At 33.9% G+C, this 13402-nt stretch overlaps 3 protein-coding genes across 3 annotated transcripts in view; 1 reads left to right on the top strand and 2 right to left on the bottom strand.

Annotated features, from left to right (window-relative positions):
• Positions 1–226: 226 nt before the first annotated feature.
• On the top strand, positions 227–9245 carry LOC123316752 (structural maintenance of chromosomes protein 4). The gene is made up of 18 exons (XM_044902971.1): positions 227–591; positions 649–840; positions 893–1069; positions 1132–1424; positions 2028–2168; positions 2252–2441; positions 2491–2673; positions 3308–3670; positions 5037–5239; positions 5329–5513; positions 5727–5962; positions 7021–7337; positions 7408–7586; positions 7645–7784; positions 7852–8016; positions 8132–8379; positions 8435–8618; positions 8684–9245. The coding sequence occupies exons 1-18, from the start codon at positions 352–354 to the stop codon at positions 9203–9205; spliced, it is 4158 nt and encodes a 1385-aa protein (XP_044758906.1). The 5' UTR covers positions 227–351; the 3' UTR covers positions 9206–9245.
• A 345-nt stretch (positions 9246–9590) lies between these two features.
• Positions 9591–10954, bottom strand: LOC123312812 (THO complex subunit 3). The gene is made up of 4 exons (XM_044897317.1): positions 10673–10954; positions 10259–10620; positions 10006–10167; positions 9591–9894 (listed from the first exon to the last, which is right to left on the bottom strand). Exons 1-4 carry the CDS (start codon positions 10850–10852, stop codon positions 9636–9638), a joined length of 963 nt encoding a protein of 320 aa, XP_044753252.1. The 5' UTR covers positions 10853–10954; the 3' UTR covers positions 9591–9635.
• Positions 10955–11943: 989 nt separating this feature from the next.
• The window catches only part of LOC123319395 (dynein axonemal heavy chain 5), a 35279-nt gene continuing 33820 nt past the window's right edge, over positions 11944–13402 (bottom strand). The window contains exons 56-59 of the mRNA XM_044906333.1: positions 13146–13372; positions 12967–13086; positions 12436–12588; positions 11944–12368 (exon numbers count right to left, since the gene is read on the bottom strand). Of these exons, the coding sequence (XP_044762268.1) occupies positions 11982–12368; positions 12436–12588; positions 12967–13086; positions 13146–13372 (887 nt within the window). The 3' untranslated portion in view covers positions 11944–11981. The remainder of the gene's footprint in view (positions 12369–12435; positions 12589–12966; positions 13087–13145; positions 13373–13402) is intronic.

Genomic DNA, 13402 nt, shown 5'->3' with positions numbered 1-13402 from the left:
TAAATTTTTTTAAGAAATTCATCTTGTATTTGAAAAAAATTATAATGAAGCTCATAATTATATATTGTTAAGATATTATTGAATAGAATAAATCAAGTAAACATTATGTTGCCTTCATAAATATGTACCATATATAGAATTTATTAAATTGTGGCCAAGAGGATATAGAAGATCACAAATCAACTTTCTTTGATTAAAATATTCTTCTATGATTGTCTGCAAATTTCAAATTTAACCACAACTTGTCTGTGAATTTAACGACTTTTGAAAATGTAATCTATAAAATAATGCTTACAAGAAATTAAGTTAAATTATTATAGCGAATGCAAGTTTTACTTTTTGATAGTTATCATGAATCAACCTTCAAATAATAAACGAAAGAGCACAGCTCTAAATACTTCAGTGGATGAAGAAGATGATGTGAATTTTTCTGATGAGGAGGGTACAAGGGTAGATGGAATTTACATCCCTCCACCAACAAAACCTGTCTGTTCTTTTGATCCTACTGGACCTAGATTGATAATAACGAAAATTGTAAATAACTTCTTTAAAAGTTATGCCAATGAGCAAACTCTCGGTCCATTCCATAAAGTAGGTTTTTCTGTATTCCAATTGATTTATTTAAATTAAAACTTTTGAATGTTTTAGTGTTTCAATGCTATTATTGGTCCAAATGGTAGTGGTAAAAGTAATGTAATTGATTCTATGTTATTTGTATTTGGCTATCGAGCAACAAAAATACGGTGTAAAAAGGTATCAGTTTTGCTCCACAATTCTGAGAATTATCCCAATGTGCAATCAGCTACAGTGGAAGTACATTTTGCTCAAATAATTGATAAGGTGAATTGATTCCATATCATAGTGTGTGTTTATTGGTTAATTCAATTTTAAGGAAGGTGATGAATATGATATCATTCCTGGAAGTGAATTTGTTGTTACTAGAACTGCTATGAAAGATAATTCTTCGTATTATACATTGAATGGTTCTAGAGTACATTTCAAAGAAGTAGCTGTTTTATTGAAGAAACATGGAATTGATTTAGATCATAATAGGTTTCTCATCCTTCAGGTAAAAATAAATGTTGTAGAACATTTGAATAAGTTCTTTATCTTACAAGTATACTTTTTCAGGGTGAAGTAGAACAGATAGCCATGATGAAATGTAAGGCAGATAATCCAAATGAACCTGGAATGTTAGAATATTTGGAAGATATTATTGGAACTTCCAGATATATCAAACCCTTAGAGCTTTTAAATGAAAGAGTTGAAACTCTTTCTGATGCAAGATCAGAAAAAGTCAATCGTTTAAAACTTGTACAGAAAGAATTAGAGGAATTACAAGGCCCTATGGCAGAGGCTGTTGATTACTTGAAAGCGGAAAATACTGTTGCTACTTGCAAAAATATTCTTTACCAAAAAAATATGTAGGTTCCATGTTTAAAATTTTTTTCTTATCATTCAGTACTTCCCGTTCAGTAAATTCAACTTAACCCTCTAATGCCCAATTTTATTTTCTTTTTTAAAATTATTTCTGTATAGTTTCAAGTTAGCTTATGTATAATCTACATCTTTTTTTCGCAAATAGTTAACTGATTTACATTAACACCTCTTCTCACAAAATGAACCTATACTAAAGGCGGACATGGGCAGTTGAACTAAACTGCTCACGGAATAATTTTGTATCCACTTATATGCAACCAGTCTCAAGACCGAATTGGGTATTAGAGGGTTAATCATTTTCATACTGCAAAAAATACACATACATATATAGGGTGTTTCACATGAACTGTCCACTTAAAAGATATATAGAGAATATAAATATAAAGAATATAGAGAATGTGATAACTTTCTACTGACAAAAGTTGTAGAGTTGAAAATTGTACTATCCTTAGAAAATACTGAATCTCATTAAGTTTGCTTGATAATTCTGGTTGACACTGCATGAAGCATCCTGTATATATTATCTTCTAGTGGCATTAATCTCCGATGTTACTACTATTTTTTTATGTCTGAAATTAACTTTTTAGTTTTGATTTGGAAGATGAACTTCAAGCATCAGAGGAAGAGAAAAATGGGATCCAAACTGTGAAGAATGAAATTTCAGGAAAAATTGAAAGTATTACTAAATCTAAAGTAGAAAAAGAAGAAGCTTTGAATAAAGAATCTGAGTAAGTTGTGTAATCGCTAATAATGTGTACAAATCAGCCCAAAATAGTAGTGCTCCATATTACAAGGGTTCATTGCTTTTCAGAAAATACAGTTCACTTCAAAAAAGAAAAAATAAACTGAAAGAAGCATTTGAGAGAGCCAACAATAAAGATGTGGAGTTACAAGCTGAGATGGTTCAAGTAAATAAAAACCGAAAAAAAACTATGGAGCTTCTAGCAGAAGAAAAGAAGAAATTACAGCAGTATGAAAAGACACCAGAGGAGAGTGAAAAGGTAGGTATCATAAAATTTTATAATAATAATTTGCATAGACTTTTCATAGGGCATTGAAGAATGTATGAAAAAGGAAGAAAAACTTTCCCATAAAAAACAAGCGCTGGATGCAGAAAAAACTGAACTGCTTGCTACCATAAAGACTGAAACAAAACCGTTGCAAGAAAAAAAAGAAATTCTCGAAAATGAATTGGTGGAATTGAAAAGAAGTGTGGATGAAACCAAGTCTGCGGTGAGTTTTCATTTCATTATGAGCGAATAGCATATCTTTTTAGATTTTTTTTTACCTTTAATCTAATTACAGAATTGGACACCTAGGTATTTGTTTTTACTGTACAGAGTCTTTCTTTCTTAATGTTACTCAAAATTAGAAAATGCGAAGTACTCAAGATATTTTCATGAAATTCATTTTCAGTGTATTATTTAGGACGTTATGAAATTCCAATATATTTTCAAGGTTCTGTCACTTCCGATTGTAAGGGAAGTAGCTATCAACTTGGTTTTTCCAAATGACATGCCCAATGAATTATCAAATTGCTGCATTTGCCATAATATCCCAAAGCTTATTGAGGGATTTGAGCTTTCAGACATAGTTACTTGCCCTTTAATGTTAGAAGGATGAAATTTTCGGGGATGATTGATGAAGGGATTTTTTTCACTTAAATTTTGGTGAAAAATTTTTACATGCCAAATTTTGATGTGAGTTTCCATCAAAAAAGATCAAGAAAGAACTTGTCTGGCTGGCTGACCTTCTTATGATCACCACCTTCCAATTCTATTGGGTACTTGCTTGGATACTCTGCATGAACCATACATTAACTTTCTTTCATTGGTTTATACATTTTTCTCTCATTTAAAAATTCCAGTATGCTCTTGCGGAGTCAGAACTGAAACTCTGTATGACCAACGAGGAAAATGAGAAAAACAAATATGAAACCCTTAAATCCAGTTATGAAAGTGCCAATTCCTTGATCAGACAGAGGCAAGATGAGCTAGTCGCCCTTAAAACTAAAATTCCCTTGACTGAGAAATCTTTGAGAGGGGCTTCATCCGAATTAAATGCAGTGAGAGATGAGGAAACACGAATCCGAATGGAAATAAATAAGAAAAGAGCCCATCTAGAAGAGTCCCGATCTTCTATGAACGCCTCGAAATCGAAGACCAAAGTTTTAGATTCCTTGATGAAACAGAAGGAAGATGGTAATTGTCCAGGCCTATTTGGAAGATTGGTGAGTAGGTTATTAGAAAGTTCAATATTAGATTTCAAATTGGCGCGAATTACTCAAGTCTTTTGCACACTATATATCGTGTTGTTTTCCTTTATTTTTATGCATAAATGTACTGAGCTCAAAATAAAATTAGGTATGTTTGTTGATTAATTTTGTGAAGGAAATTGAATAAAAATATTTTGATCATTGTTTTGATGTTGAGTATTATCATTTTGTTCATTTCGTTCAGCAAAAACAGGTACCTGAAATAAATTTCTTATTTATATTCTCAAAAATAATGAATGTAAGATGCATTGAACGAATATAAAGTAGACAAAATTTAATTCATAACATTTTTCTCCTCCATAATCTTGGTATCAAGTGACTTGAATCTTGTTACTGTAAAAACGGAGGTATAAAATAATAACTGATAGTTCAGTCCACAGCTGAAGAGGAAAGTACGTTTAGTTTAGTATTTTTCTTTATCTTTTGTGGGACAGGAATATCAATATCTCAAGTAGTCAAACCCTGTAATTTCATATCTTATGGCTAATCTATCCTTTTCCTAGAGCACTATGACATTCATAAATAACTTGTGATAAATGATCCAATCTTTACTGATTGTTGACTAAATATTCATTAATCTCTTATGGTTTATGAGCCATTATTCAATGATTGTTTACCAAACATTCCTTAATCACTGGTATATCAAACTTCATGGTCACGATCAGAGAGAAAGGCTCTGAACCTTAGAGATATCACTATGCATCAATATTTAAATGTCATAAATGAATGAGAAGAAGAAAAATTTTCATTCATAATTTTTCACCTCCAAAATCTTGGTATCAAGTGACTTGAATCTTGTTACTGTAAAAATGGAGGTATATAATAATCCACGACTATAGGGGAAAGTACATTGAGTTTAAGGTAACTTTCTTTCTTTTTCGTGGGACAAGAATATTCACATCTTCAAGCAGCTGAACCAGTAAATATACAGGGTGTTTCACTCAAAGTGTCCACAATAAGTATCTAGAAAACCAAATGAGATTTTTTTCTGGAAATTTGTGGATCATAATTATTGGCCAGGATCTATTCAAAACTCACTGCTCAACTCAGCCATTTATTATGATATCTCCCTTTTCAGAAAAACTCATTAGGTTCTCCGATATTAGTGGATACTTTGCTTGAAACACCCTGTATTTTATGTTCATAAGTCCATCAAGACTAGGAATTATAACAAAAAATCGAAGTTTCACTGTTGTGATTTAAGTTTTAGTCCATTGGATTACAAGATTTTTAAGTAGAAGTTGTTTTATGTCAATTACCAAAGTGAATTCATCATATTGAATATTAGTTCGTTCCTTATTTGATGTATTCTTGAATTCAGGGTGATCTTGGAGCAATCGACCAAAAATATGATGTTGCTATTTCAACAGCTTGTGGTCCTTTGGATAACATTGTTGTAGACAGTGTATCAACTGCACAATGGTGTATTGAGTTCTTGAAACAATATGATATTGGGAGAGCTACCTTTATAGCTCTTGAAAAACAGGAGCATTTGCGTCATTATGCTACCTCCAGAATTCAAACGTGAGTTGAATTCTGAATTTATTTCCTGTTTGATCTTCGAAATCCGTAAAAAATCCGTTATACTACTATATAAGTTAAAATTTTTGCAGACCAGAAAATGTTCCTCGTTTATACGACCTTGTTCGAGTTCAAGATGATCGGGTTAGGACAGCATTTTATTATGCCCTGAGAGATACATTGGTGGCTAATGACTTAGATCAAGCATCAAGGATTGCTTATGGTTCCAAAAGATACAGAGTTGTAACTTTGAAAGGAGACCTCATAGAAACCACTGGTAAATAAATGTATTTCTCTTTCCTCTCATTTTTGCTGAACTGAAATAATGTGATCAACTAAGGAAATCGGTATTTCTAATACTCTGTTACTTCGTTTGTTGTTTTATGAGTATAGGCAATCAGTTTTCTATTCATTCAATTTTAACGAAATTTCTCCAATACTTTTTGGTCCTCTTTGCCTACCAAGATTTACATCTCGTTATTATTAACAGGTACAATGAGTGGTGGAGGTAGATCAGTATTGAGAGGAAGAATGGGTCAATCTGTAGCTGTATCTACAACAAACCAAAGCGATTTAGATAAAGTGGAGAAAGAACTTCAAGTTTTGGAAGAACGTTTCAGATATCTCAGAGAACGTCAAGCAACGTTAGAAAATCAGATCAATGCCCTGGAGCCTGAACTCAAACAAATGAAGATGAACTATGAAAAATTCAGTTTAGAGATCAAGGTAATATTTTTGATTGAATTGAAGGAATTTATCTATTGATTCAAGTGATGAATCATCGACAATATATATCAGAGATTATGTTCATTGTTATTTTCAACAAGTGGAGCTTATAGGCGCTGTTATGCACCCTCATACTTAAAAAAAAATACAAAAAATACTATCACTAAAATCGTTTCAGAGAACGTGGATTCATAATCCGCAAAAAAATATTCTGGCGTGTGTGTGTAATCCATTGTAGGCCAGCTAAAAGTTGTTCAATTTCAGCAAGATCACGGGGATCCACGGTGATTTTTATGGAAATCGAAAAAGCGGTTCTTGTGTTATTGAAATTTTTTACAAATTTTTCGGCACCCTTCAGTTTGCAATTTCTAATCTATCAATATCAATTTTTTAAACGTTGGTGCTCATTTGAAGGGTGACGAAGCCTATTGATTTTGGTCGCAATCGATCCAGCTGTTTTCCAGTTTTTTGAAATTTACCGGATTTTCGGATCTCATTTTAGAAACTTCTTGCTTGTCAGGTATGGGAATTCTTCGAACGAATTTCATTTTGGGTTACGGAAAAGAAATGTTTTTCGCAAAAAATTGATTTTTTGATTTATCCACTTCGAAGATAGATCTACTTTCAATATCGTTTTTTCAGTCACTTACACAACAATAGCCAGATCTTCTGAAACAACTGAAAGCTCAAGAGGCCAAAGCTAGAGCTACAAAATCTGATGAAACGGTTCTTGTGTTATTGAAATTTTTTACAAATTTTTAGACACGCTTCAGTTTGCAATTTCTAATCTATCAATATCAATTTTTAAACGTTGGTGCTCATTTAAAGGGTGACGAAGCCTATTGATTTTGGTCGCAATCGATCCAGCCGTTTTCCAGTTTTTTTGAAATTTACCGGATTTTCGGATCCCTTTTTAGAAACTTCTTGCTTGTCAGGTATGGGAATTCTTCGAACGAATTTCATTTTGGGTTACGAAAAAGAAATGTTTTTTGCAAAAAAATTGATTTTTCGATTTATACCTTTTGAAGATAGATCTACTTTCAATATCGTTTTTTCAGTCACTTACACAACAACAGCCAGATCTTCTGAAACAACTGAAAGCTCAAGAAGCCAAAGCAAGAGCTACAAAATCTGATGAAGCTCAGGTGAAAAAATTAACAGCCATCGTAGAGGCAAGAAAAGCAGAGTATGAGGAAGCTTTTGAAGTGGCAGGAAAGCTACAGGTACAAGTTGATAAACTGACCAGCGAAATAAAAGAGAAAACCATTGGAAAGATGAAAAAAATGGATAAGTCCATTAACGAAGTTGTGGATACAATGAACAAACTCAAAACTGAGATTAATAAATTGAAAGTGGCTGTCAAAACTGCTGAAAGGTTGGTACCTTTGAGTCAATTATTATTGTATCGAACTATTTAACCGCTTTTTTGTGTCGATTCTTTGCAGGAATGCTATTAAATCAGCTGAAAAAATAAGTACCATGGAACAAGATATCAAAAGCTGTGAAACTCGACTAAAAGAAATGAGTGTTCAACGGAATGAAATTGAATCAGATGGGGCAAAGCTACTCAAGTGCTTAGAAGAGATTGAAGTTGAGCTCAATAGTGGCGACTATGAATTTGGAGGTACAGAGTACTGATTATTCTTCATGTCCCCTCAAAAATGAAGTGTAAACATTTTTAGGTATCAAGGCTGAGGTTGAAGCACTCAAAAAAAAATTGAACAAATTGAAATCAGAAGAAGTGGATATTGATCAAAAAATAAAGACAGCGAACGAAAAAATTAACAATGTTAAATCTGCCATGCATCAGTGGCATGTGAAGGTAAGTATCAACCTAAATCCAATGTTCCATCTCTTATTAGTAACATTCTATTCAATTATTTCATCAGGTTACTCAGTTAAAACTTCAAGATATACCTGAAACGACTTTGGAGGAACTGAAAAAATACACCAAAGAAGAACTTGAGGAAAAAAATTTGGAAATTGTTGAGAAAGACTTGCGGATTGCTGAAAATAAACTCAAATCAGAAAAACCCAACCTTGGAGTCATTCAGGTAGGTTCAATTTCAATGTTCCTCCTCTACTTCTAAAAATGGTTCATAGATATGATTAATTCTTTTCGACTGGGTAAATAGTTTATGGTAAGATGAACGTAATATTTTTTTTCAGGAATATCGGAAAAAACAGGATAGATACATGGAAAGAGCAAAGGAACTGGACGAAATATCTCAAAAACGTCAAGAGGTGAAAAACGTGTACGATAATTTGAGGGAACAAAGGAAAACGGAATTCTTAACAGGCTTTCAAACTATACGAATGAAGCTCAAAGAGATGTACCAAATGATCACGTTAGGTGGAGATGCCGATTTTGAGTTGGTGGACACATTCGACCCATTTACAGAAGGAATACAGTTCAAGTAAGGAAACAAATGTTTTTTAGGTCCTGAAAACTATAAATGAATCTGTTTTTAGCGTGAGACCACCGAAAAAATCATGGAAAAAAATTTCAAATTTATCAGGTGGAGAGAAGACCTTGTCTTCTTTAGCGTTAGTGTTTGCTCTTCACTATTACAAACCGTCTCCTTTGTATGTCATGGATGAAATTGATGCTGCTTTAGATTTTAAGAATGTTTCCATTGTGGGACATTATATAAAGGTAAATAGTTAATACAAATTTTCAGAAAAATCAGTACCCATGATCCCAATTCATGTTTTTTTCAGGATCGTACAAAGAATGCTCAATTTATAATTATCTCTTTGAGATCTCAAATGTTTGAACTCTGTGATCATTTAATCGGTATCTACAAAACCTACAATTGTACAAAAAGTATCGCCATTGATCCAAGGATTTATGATGAAAAAGAAGAAGACCAGGTGGTTCCCACAGCACAACATCAAAGACTTCAACCTTCTCAAGGGACTAGGAACTCTGCTACTGTTAGAACACAAAATGAAACACAACAACCAATGCAAGAGGAAACACAAAATGAAACACAAGAGGAAACACGAAATGGAGCACAAGAGGAAACACACAATGAAACACAAGAGGAAACACAACAGCCAATGCAAAAGAAAACACAGAATGAACAACAATCAATACTAGAAGAAACTCAACAATCAAGAAGATTAGATACTTCTAGTGATTTAGAGAAAATGGATACCAGCTCAGAATTAGAAGAAGACAATTCTGAGTCCCCACAGAGAATAATAGAAGATTCTTTTGAAGCAATGGATACCGATTGATCTTCATTTATTTTTTATATATTAAATTTTTATTTTTGAAGGCTATTTTATATTTTATCATTCCCATAAATATTTCAGCTTCAACTTTTATTAATAAAATTAAAAGGTTCAAATACCAGAGTGGTACAAAAAATTGTGCTACATTTTGAATTTTATGAATCTACCTTGAAAAGCTTCTGAAATTTTTTTTTATTGGATTTTATTTTTGAATTTGAGGTAAAGAAGAATCTTGTAGGAAAATTGGTACACTATTGAAATGATTTTCGGAGAAACGCTTCATTTAGACCATTTCTACCTTCTAAAAAAAAATTCATTTATTCCAGTAATAATTCATCATTGAAATGCAAGTTAGCAAGTCTTTGTAGGGATAAGAAAAGTGTGCAAGTAAGAAAGTATCTGAAATTTATTTACAGTAGTTACAAATCAGAAATCAGTCAACTTGAAATCCCCAGACTTTCAAACTGCCAGCATCACGCTTACGATCATAAGTGTCCTTATCATCACACGCATAAGCTAAAAGATACATAGAGGGATGCCATGCAACAGTGAATGTTGCAGCTTCAACAGAAATATCTGCAATTTTATCACCAGTCTCCACAAACCCAATGTCTATCAAAAGGTCTTCAGAAGCGGAAGCCAAAAGTTGACCGTCATGACTGAATGATATGGTGCGAACTGGCCAGTCCATTCTGTAAAGACAAATATAACTGAAGAACTGAGAGGCATGTAAAGTTGAAAGGATGGAAGGATATTTCTAATTATGTGAAGTTAAGGCATTTCAAAATGTTTTTCTAACTCACCTTGTGAAAACTCTTTTGCATGCCAACTCTTCAATATCCCACAGTGAAACTAAAGCATCGGCACTACCAGTGGCAAAATATTTTCCTGTTGGATCGAATTCAATACAAATACAAGTTCCGGGATGAGCTTTCAATATGTGTTGGCGTTTTAACTCAGGATAACTGTAAAAAAAACTCAAAATCAGAAGGAAAAGAACAGATTATCAAACAATATTTGTTTACAATTTACAGAACTTTTAAAAAACAGACCTACCTCAATATATGGACACATCCCAACCCATTAGTCAAGAAAAATAAATCACTTGTGTTATTCCACGATATTTCATTGACTTCAAAATAAAACTGTTCCTCAGCTTCAATTTTATGAGTTCTAGCATCAATGAATGTGACTAAATCTTCTTTATTTCCAACGGCTATACAATTCCCATTGGGGGACCAAGCAATATTTATATTTTCCCCTTTGGTATTTATTGTAGTCACGCACTTCTGAACCCTCGTGTCCCATATTCTAATGGATTTGTCACCACTTGCTGTACTTAATAGATCTGGATGCGACTGATGCCAACATAATTGATCGACTGATCCGCTGTGCCCTTTGAAAGTAACTTCTTTATTCTAAAATGATCCTTTTATAGACGAATGATTACACGTAATTTCTTCAACCTACCAGTCTGTCCCTATCTAATGTATAAATACAAACTGATTTATCAAAGGATCCTGAAGCAAGTCTCTTGCCATCACAACTCCATCCAACTGAATGCACTTTTGCTGAGTGCCCTAAATACTCTTTGGATTTGGAATGAGTTTTGAAATAACTTTGGAGCTCCTCTATTTTATCTTGATACATTCTGAATTATTTGAATCAAAGATATTACACTATCTTTGATTTGAATATTGTTTATTATTTTTTTAACATAACCAACCAAATCAACACAGAACACAGATCATCAAATACATTCATTCATAGAATAAAAATGAAATAAGAAATAATCATAGACTTATAATACATTATTATTATATTTATAAGTCTATGGAAATAATCAATTCTACAGTGTGTGCCGTATTGTGCTTGATTCTTGATTTCTAATGTTTTTTATTCATTCATTTCTATTTTTAACACCCCTGAACCTCTAATAATAGTCGTGTTGCGAGTGCAGGGTTCAAGTGTAAGTTTTCATTTTTTACCTAGTTACTTATCTAACACCCTTGTTTATAAACACCTTTGTTATATAAACAAGGCTAACACCAAAGTATTATTTTCATTTTCGTTCTCGAAAAGTTGAAATTTGTAAAGTAGATGCATATCTGGTGCGAAAAAACCTGAAAACCTACTAGTTTGGAAAGCTGATCATAATCGCCATCTTGAAAGCGCCATTTTGAATTAATGAAAACTGAAAAAGGGCTGTGATTCCTCCATGGAGGTAGAAAACCTTTACCTTCATGGATTCCTTCAATCCGATAAAAAGATGTGTGTTATCTTGAACTTAAAAATAATGAGTTCCTAACATTAAGGTTGAGTTCCAAAATGGTTGTCACGGCGTGATGACTGTTGCTGTTGACTACAGATCTCTGTCATCCCTTGTCTAGTGGTGTTGCTAACGGGAGGTTAAGAGATTACAACAAGAAAGAACCACGACGATTACGACGACGACATGAAGGTAAAAGTTTATACGAATTTAGTTACATCGATCAATAGTTGTTATCACTCATCTGATATTATCTCAGGTGTTCGCATCATCTTTATGGCAATTTTAATATGGAATGCCACTTCTCACCCTACAAAATCCTCATTAACCCTTTCAGAAGAATCGAGGGTACTATTTCCTTTTTTTCACAGTGGTTAATCGGCTTGCCAGCTACCCCCTGCTTCACTACTCCTATGCTATATCAGATTTATAAGAAGAGAAAACATAGTTTAGAGGAAATAATGAAGGGATGCACTAACAACAATATATTTCTTCTTTACATTCAACATTCTATTTAATATCACATAACAGGGCAACTCCTCTGAGTGTCCAATGCCTAGGGTTGTGATCTGTTTCGAAGTCTATGGACCCCACATACTTCTGATCTGTTCTTTGCGGTTTTCTGTAAATCGGACATTCGTACAATTTGGGATCTTTTCCAGCCGTAGTGTTGATGGCGTATATGTATATAACAGGCATCTGTTCATAGAGAACCTTGGGTTTGCTCTCGATAAGTTTACTAGATCGCCTGTCAAGACTGGCGCCTTCCAAGAACAATCCATGGACATACACTCCCTCTGCTGGCCCCTCCTTCAAATCTTCTTTGTTATAGCGGGTTATTAGATTTTGTAGAACTACCGAATCCAAAGCCCAACCTTTATGTGCTCTAGTGACATCCTGTAAAGTCAAGAGTCGACAGTTTCAACTGATTCTTGTTACATGCAGATATGATTCCTAATTTTACCTGTCTCATTGCCGTAAGAAATCCCTGAGGATTGAAGAAACCAGTCATCCAGAAAACGTTTGGTCTGCCATTGTTGATCCAGTTCCTGAATTGTGCATCCCTTTCTAACAGTTCGGTGTACCAAAAACCTAAAGTAGCCGACTCCCAAGATATCTAAGGATTAAGATTGAGATTTTAGTACTCAACGTTTCATTCAGTGTTACATACAGGCCATGTATCATTCCACTAATAAATTCTTGGTTCAAATGGAAATAAGCCTTGCTTCGACAGAGATTCTAATGAAACGAAGCGTCCTGCTAGGCAGAGATAAGCAGGGCATCGCTATAAATTACTCAGAAGTATAACTCCACAATGAAAATTAAGTTAGGTGTCTACTACTCTAGCGTTAATCTGCCTGCAATGGCAGTAACAGAACAGTAAACAAGACTGCTTTATACCGGAAACATAGTAGGTATAGAAAGAACAACACCCTGGTGGAGTCTGTACTCGATATTACTCAACACCAAATGAGTTGCAGTAGCTCATACTCACCTTTAACCATCGATCAGGAATTCTGGCGTCATACATTGAGTCTAAAGCCTTGCGTAGGTCTTGGCTCATGACTATAGTACCATCAATCGCTAGTTTCAGGTCACATAGTGTCGATTTCACCTGAAAGTTCCAAAAAGTGTATATTCTGTGAATTGCAGGTTTTCGAATAAGGAGCTCACCTCCTTCAGAACTCTTTGGATTCTATCAACTTCCTGACGCAGGAAGATATTCATTGGCAACAAAACCCCCATCCTTTGCAGGGCTTCTCTGACTTCGAATTGGTTGTACTGCTTGGGAAGTTTTTCCAACATGTCTTCCGCCAGACAGTATACTATACTCTCTCTGGTCTCGCCTCCTTGACTTCCACCCTCTTTTGGTTGAACATTCAATATGGTGTCCAAGATACCTGCAATTCATTTTGTTAACAAAAACTGGA

The sequence above is a fragment of the Coccinella septempunctata genome, chromosome 1 (assembly GCF_907165205.1).
Source record: "Coccinella septempunctata chromosome 1, icCocSept1.1, whole genome shotgun sequence".
NCBI classification, from domain to species: Eukaryota; Metazoa; Arthropoda; class Insecta; order Coleoptera; family Coccinellidae; genus Coccinella; species Coccinella septempunctata.
This window is presented reverse-complemented; position numbering and strand designations above follow the sequence as displayed.

What these genes read in the sequence shown, in the direction of transcription:
- LOC123312812 (XM_044897317.1), bottom strand. Translation starts at nt 10,852, where the DNA reads ATGTATCAAGATAAAATAGAGGAGCTCCAAAGTTATTTCAAAACTCAT. An exon ending in CATTAGATAGGGACAGACTG is followed by an intron (nt 10,621 to 10,672) that starts GTAGGTTGAAGA and finishes GGATCATTTTAG; the next exon opens with AATAAAGAAGTTACTTTCAA. An exon ending in TGCAAAAGAGTTTTCACAAG is followed by an intron (nt 9,895 to 10,005) that starts GTGAGTTAGAAA and finishes TTGTCTTTACAG; the next exon opens with AATGGACTGGCCAGTTCGCA.
- LOC123316752 (XM_044902971.1), top strand. Translation starts at nt 352, where the DNA reads ATGAATCAACCTTCAAATAATAAACGAAAGAGCACAGCTCTAAATACT. An exon ending in AGACCTCATAGAAACCACTG is followed by an intron (nt 5,514 to 5,726) that starts GTAAATAAATGT and finishes TATTATTAACAG; the next exon opens with GTACAATGAGTGGTGGAGGT. An exon ending in TGCATCAGTGGCATGTGAAG is followed by an intron (nt 7,785 to 7,851) that starts GTAAGTATCAAC and finishes TTATTTCATCAG; the next exon opens with GTTACTCAGTTAAAACTTCA.